At 36.3% G+C, this 7,090-nt stretch overlaps 1 protein-coding gene across 1 annotated transcript; it reads left to right on the top strand.

Annotated features, from left to right (window-relative positions):
* Window positions 6,139-6,504, top strand: LOC107632286. The gene has a single exon (XM_016335984.1). It carries the CDS (start codon window positions 6,139-6,141, stop codon window positions 6,502-6,504), a length of 366 nt encoding a protein of 121 aa, XP_016191470.1.

The raw sequence follows: 7,090 nt of genomic DNA, 5'->3' as shown, positions 1-7,090 counted from the left end.
CATGTGTACATAATATTATTATTATTTATTTGTATATATATATTTTAAATGAAGAAATAGAGAGGATTTGATTTAATATAATAATTTAATATATATATTATAAGGAAATAAGAAGGGGAGAAACTCTTACCCTTTTAATTAGAAGCGTACCTGAATTTGGAGAGACACATAAGGAGAGAGAACATATAGAAGGATAAGGGAGAGCGTGCTCATTTTTTTTACACAACAGTATTTTTCGGTATCATCACTAGCTACTATCACCACTACCATCTAAACTCTCTGTCTTCTTCAATAATTGGAAGTTTTTCTTAGGGCAAAGTACACTCCCACATTCAACTTCGTTCTGTCTTTTTACTTTGTCTTCTTACTTGGTAAGACTCTTTTTCTTCTTTTCTTGCTTTTGTCTTTAGCGTTGCACTTTTTTTTTTTGTCATATAATATGTACTCCTATTTTCTTGTATGAGATTCTGATAGTTGAATATTTGCTATTGTATATTTGACATTTTTTGTATTATTCTAAACTTTTGTTACTCTAAACTCGTGTTATTCTGAACTCTGATGATCATTGTGTACGCTTGTTACTCTGAATCCTTATTATTATGTTCTTTGTCTTCATTCTCGTGTAACCCCTTTCATTCCCATGTGTATTGGATTGCTAATTTTGGAATTAGCTATAGGGATTTTTTGATAAAGATCTTTCACCTTACAACTTTGGATGTTATATCCTCATTTGCATATGTTTCCAATGAAATCACAAATAATAAATAATAAAAAAATTGAATTAAAAATTATGAGCAATGTTCATTTGTAAGTATAAAATAGATATTTAAAAATAAAACTAATTTAATTTTTTTGTATAGCATAGTCATAAGTAATTTGTTTATAAACTTTTTCAATTAAAGCAGTTTACTAGTGTTCAATATTCGTATTCTTTCAAAGTTATAAACGTATAATGTCTTGCAATGTTTTCATATACTTCACCAAATGAAATATGATATTGTGAGGATACAAAGAGTTAGTGGTCTTATCAAGTAAAGAATGTGATAGACCCCCAACGACCAATTCTCCCATGAATAGCTAGAGATCCAATAAGTCCAACATTGATTCTCCCATACCTTTGCTTTTTGTTTTATTTGAGAACTCCTTAGTTGTTCTTTTGTCATGCGATGCTCTTTGACTTTTTTAGAATTTCTTGAGTGTCCTGCAATATTCTCCTTTATTTTTTAAGTATTTTTGTCGTTAGTATTCATGTGATATTGATATTCACTCTATTTTGTTGTTGCTGTTCTCCTTCTTTTCATTTTTTTAGGAATTATTTCTTTTTGTTGTCATGCCTCGTGTGAAACTTGCTGAGATAGTGGATAGTGACTCGGAGGACTCTGGCAATAGTTTGGGTACCGACTCTTCTGTGGATGATGTTCCTCAAGAATATGCAATCGAGTTTTCTGAATCTGTCCCCCAACCTTGGGTTAAACCATCAGATAAGAGGGCTATTTTTGTGGATCCTCCTATGATTAAGAAACCTTTTTTGGACCCTCCTTCCTCTGGCTCGCTATTAGGTATGGATAAAACTATGACACCCGGCTTTGATTCTTTAGATTGTAGAGTTTTGGGTGAATTTGTTGAGAAGCCTTCATATCAAGTGGGTCCTTCTCTACTTCGTTCTCGGTTGAAGTGCCAAGAATTTTCATGGACGTCTTTTAAATCTGAGGCAGCTACTCATGTGAATAAGGTTTGGCAAAAGTGGGTATTCACAGTATTGTTTGAGGAGGATGGTGATTTTGTGAGGAGATTAAAATTTGCTGGTGTTGCTGAGGCTATTCGCACATCTGCAGGTCGGTTGTTCTCTACCATCCATCATCATAATTGATTCTTATCATTTCTTTACTTAGTTGCTATATATTGAAGAAGCACTAATTGATTTCTTCTTGGCAGGCTTGGGTGTTCAACGAAATGGATATGATATGAGTTTACTTTGGCAGAGGTGGTGTTCTCAGACTCATACTTTTCTGACTTCTTGGGGTGAGTTTTCACCCACTTTAGAAGATGTTGTGGTTCTTCTTCAACTGCCGGTGTTTGGCAGTGTGGATCTCACTCTTTTTCGTCCGGATTCTGATATGCTTAAGCTTGCGAGACATCTTCAAACGAATTTAAGTGATGCTGGTCGGTATGCAAAAGAGTTGTCCAAGAGTAGGCATATTAAGAAATCTTCCTCCAAGGATGAGCATCTAAAGACTCGTGGGTCCTCGAAAGGAAAAGAGATGGTTGGCGACAAGCAAGATTCCAAGAAGAAGAAGATTACTGTTAAGTATTCTTACTCTAATTGGTCTCGTTATTTCTTTGGTGATTTCCTCAATGGTGAGTTTGTCCCTGCTCCTGCTGTTCCTTCAAATCTTAGGGAAGCTGCTTTTGTTGCTTATTGGTTAAGTAAATATGTGTTTTTGGGACTGGCGGACGAGTGTATGAGCCATGGGGTGTTTCTTTTAGCTTGCTTGATTGCTGGAGGAGAACGTCTGCCATTGGCTTCTCTGTATCTCGGCAGTTTATATACACGGCTTGATCAATTTTCCCAACAACTCAAGATTGCTCATGGTCGCTTTCCAGTATTAGCTTTCATTGACGAAATATTCCTTCAACTCTTTCTTTTTGAGCGGTTCTCTCAGTTTGCTCCCATCCGTAAGCCCCCTACAATTCTTCCAGATAAGAAGGCAAGTCCTCGTGCTTGGATTTGGGGTTCAACTCATCCTTCCAAATCTTTGGAGGATGTTATTGATTTGGAAGACAATTTTTGTTTTCGTCCGTACGTAACCTCTTACCAGCCTAATGCATCGGCTATTCATCGTATATATTCTGCTTGTCTTGAACATGACCGCAATGATATTTTCACTGGCAAGGAAGGGGCCTATGACTTTTGGCTTCTGTGTACTTCTCCTACTCCCATTTCTGGTTTGATTGTTATGGATAGGGACTTCCATTGTGGAGCTTTGATCTGTCCAGTGATCTACCGTCCTGATAGGGTAAGTCGCCAACTAGGGTGGGACCAAGATCCAAAAAATGTGGAGCATATTTTCTTTCCATCGAAAAATTTAATGAAAAAGGTTCTGTTTCAAAAAGAACTCCCAGAGTACAATCCTTGCTTGGTTGTTCCTCTTAATAGGGATGGGGGAGTTACAATGGAGTATGTGAATTACCTCATGCGTATGAAGAAGCATATTAGCAATATGAGGGTACCTCCGTTCCAGATGTCAAATCATTTGTTCCAGTTTTGATCAAGGATCCATATTTCATGACTAGCAACCTTTCTCCTTCGACCATTGCAAGTAATTTGCTCTTTGCTGATTCTTGTTTTTTGTTTCTTCACTTTTTTTTCGTCTCTCTCTCCCCCCCTTTTTTTGCTTTGTGTGTTTGACTGTTGTATCTTCTATGCTGGTGTTTTGTAGACTTGGATGCCAGATGTTACAAACATCCTCCTTCAAAGAGAAAATCTAATGATTCAGTTGTTACTGCTGAAGTGGTCAAGCGCAGTAAAGTGGAGAGTTCAATTGTTAAGGTTGCAAAGAGGTCTCTTGAAAAACCACTTGAGCCTTCCATTGATGCTACGCCTTCACCAATTTTCATTGGCTCAGAAATTTCTCCTTCTTTGACAGCAAAAGCTAAAGGTTCTTCTGCTGCTGCTTGCTTTGTTAAGTCATCACAATCTCCTAGTAAGGCTGTGGTTAGTTTATCTAGAAGTGCTGTGAAGCGTAGGTCTCATCGTCTTTTGAGTAAAATGACAACAATTCCAAATGCACCTTCTGATCCGGTAAATGTAGTCGATGAGAGCTCTCAAGAAAGGGTCAGTAAGGACTCTCCTAATTCATTTGTTGTTCCCGACGTCCCTGACAAGGGTACTACCCAAGATGTTGTTCGAGATGGCCCACGAGCAATAACAAGTTCTAAGAGCAATGTTGACATTGAGTCGGGTGTTACCTGCCAAGGGGATCCTACTAGATGTGTTGTTACTCCCATTCGAATAGTATTTCCTGGTGCAGGTACAACTGTTATACTCCACTTCTTCTTCTTCTTCTTTTTTTTTTTTGAGATTTGCATACATGATTCTGTTCATGCTGTTTGTGTGTATGCTTGTATCTTTTCCTATTTATCAGCTTCTCATGTCGCGTCTGAGTCCACTTTCCAAGCTTTGAGCACTTGTATTTCTCATGTCACAAAGGAACCCTCAGCTAGTGCTTCTCTTGGTGTGTTCCATTGTATTTCTTTTCATTTGTCAAGTGCGCTAGCATTTTATAGGTTTTTTATGAAAAAATGTGTTTTACTTTTCAGTTTCTGTCCGTGATGAGTTTGAGCATTTTGATGGCAATGCGAAGAATTTGTTATCGGAAATTGCATCCCGGACTCCTTCCTTCCTGCTTCCAAATGACCTAAACTGCCTTTTCAAGAAGCTTGGGTATCAAGCTTTCCTGGACGCATGGGATTTTTTTACTTCACACTCCCTTGCAGACTTGTGGGGTACTCATCGGAATATGGTAGAAAATCATCTAAATAACCTTAAGTTATTTAAATTTAGTGGTCGTTGGCTTGAGAATCTTTCTACTAAATTGGAGCCTCCACCTGGGGTACCTGATCTTGCTAGAGAAGAATTATTATCTAAAGAGTATCATGTTCTCTCTTCTGATGTTTTTGCTCTTCAAGAAAAGGTTGACAAGCTTACATCTGAATTGAACACCATGAAGACTAGGCTTGCCAGCGTCAGCCTGGAGCGAGAGCAATTGGCCAAGCATAAGGAGGATGCTTCTTCTGTGATTTCTTACAGTGATATTTTGTGGCTGTGATAGTTTTCTAGCACTTTATTTTGTAAAATATGTAATGCTTTGACAAAATATATTTTTGTCCTGCTATGACTTTCATTGTACACCTCTTTTTGGGTGTTATATTTTTCCTTTTTTTTTAATATATAATATGCATACTCCTCTAGGGATTTTACCTGCTTGTGTGATCATTTTATTTTGGATACACACTTTTTTTTTTTTGCGGGGGAAAGGTATGATTCTAAGAAGAGCAGGATTATCTACTGCTATTTTTTTTTTCTTGCCGTTTTTTTAGGCCAAAAAAGGAAGGTACCTAGGACTTTCTTACCCTATTTATGCTCTCTTTTTTAGGAGCTTGGAGGGTGGGACACTTCACTTTTTAGAAATATTTTATACTGCAAATTTCTTAAGATGCATCATTCAAAACTTTTGAGTGTATGATTGCTAATGCAGTTTTTTCATGCATTGTAGGATGCTTGCAGAATAATATAACATAAATATTGGCTCTTGATAAAGAAGCCTTTTGGAATTGAAATCTAACTCCTAGAACTGAAATTAAGCATAGTACTTCTTGATATACTTGAAATTGATGGGACAAGTGGTTGTTCCATGATCTGGGTCCAACAGGATGCAATGTCCATTGGGGTGTACTTCAGAAACAATGTAAGGACCCTCCCATTTGGGAGTCCATTTTGGTAAAGACATCTTTTTTATTACTGCGTCTACTGATTTTAGTACCAGATCACCCTCTAGGAACACCCTGAGCCGAACATGCTTGTCATAAGCTAATGCTAATCTCCGGTGGTATTCTTCCATCTTGCTTCCCACAACTTCTCTTTTTCCTTCCAACTCTTACAACTCAGCTTCACAATCCCTTTCTTCATCTAATAACATTCTAGCGGTGGGTACTTTAATCTCTGCTGGCAGTACAGCTTTAACCCCGTAAACTAACGAGAAGGGCGTTATTCCAGTTGTTCCATGTCTAGTTGTTCTGTAAGCCCAAAGAACAATTGTGTCGAAAATTTGGTTCAATTACTGAATTACCTCAACACAAGAAGCATTAGTCCACCAACGCCGCGAAAAATGGGTGGATGAACTCTTGGAAGGTTCCTTGATGCTTCTAGATGCATGCACAGCAACAAAAGATGCTCTACTTCACACCAAAGAGTGCAGCCGCCAGCTTCAATCGATCATCCGGCGAAAAAAGGCAGGGCCAAATTAAGCTAACACTAGAGGTTAAAAAATTCTTGACATCAAGGAAAGTGGTGACAAAATCAATCTTCAAAGCCTTGGAAAATTTAAAGGTCACAATGCAAATAAATGCAACCGTTCTATGATCAACAAAGAATATCAAACAGTTAACTCGTTGAAAGAAATTCAAGTTACTAGTTTTGCCATATTCGAATCCCTTTTGAACTTTATTTCTGGATCTACACAATCGAAACGTGGCGGTTGGTCGTTGGTTTCGAAACTGATGAACAACAAAAGGATGTTATCCAATACAGAGGACAATAATGAATTTGCAAAAGTGGATGATGCATTGCAGTTCTTTGCATTCAACATGGGAAACATCGATGACTTGCAGAACAAGTTACTAAGATTGGGGTCATGCATTCAAGATCTTGAAGAAGGACTTGACTCATTGTTTAGGCGCTTAATCAAAATCAGAATTGTCCTTCTCAACATTCTTAATCACTAGTTATTGATCCAACTTAACGGCTTCTGAATTTTATAATATATTAATTATCCCCTTGTATATAATTATTGCAGATAATGTAACACTTATTTTATGATAAGGATGAAATTGTTTAACTAATAAGGATGGAATTACAAATTATATATAGTTAAATGTGCCCAGCTAAAATAAATAAATAAATGAGATTGAGTAAACTTATTATTGAATTTGAGTTTTCGTGCAAATCATGCAATCAAAGGAATAAATTTATCTCTCTTTGTTCTAAATTCTTTTTTATATAATAGGAGAGAACACTTATTTTTTTAAAATAATAATTTAATTAAATATACCAAATCATCTAAAAATTTTCACTTATAGACTTTAAATGAGAATAACATTTTTTTAATGGTGAGAGACAAACTTATTTAGCAAAAAATCACAAATGAATTTGTCATTTTTAAATTTTAAAAGACTACTTCATCTCACCATTTATAAAGATTGATAAAACAAAATTGTCATCGTCAAACAAAATTTTGAGAGTTTTTTGTTAATTCAAATTTTTTTTTTGGAAATTTATTCATTTATTGTTATAATGATCTTTTATCTTTTT

Source organism: Arachis ipaensis, chromosome B03, assembly GCF_000816755.2.
Source record: "Arachis ipaensis cultivar K30076 chromosome B03, Araip1.1, whole genome shotgun sequence".
In the NCBI taxonomy this organism is placed as follows: domain Eukaryota; kingdom Viridiplantae; phylum Streptophyta; class Magnoliopsida; order Fabales; family Fabaceae; genus Arachis; species Arachis ipaensis.
Note: the sequence above shows the minus strand (reverse complement) of the source record. Positions and strands in the feature narration are given on the sequence as shown.

What these genes read in the sequence shown, in the direction of transcription:
- LOC107632286 (XM_016335984.1), top strand. Translation starts at nt 6,139, where the DNA reads ATGATCAACAAAGAATATCAAACAGTTAACTCGTTGAAAGAAATTCAA.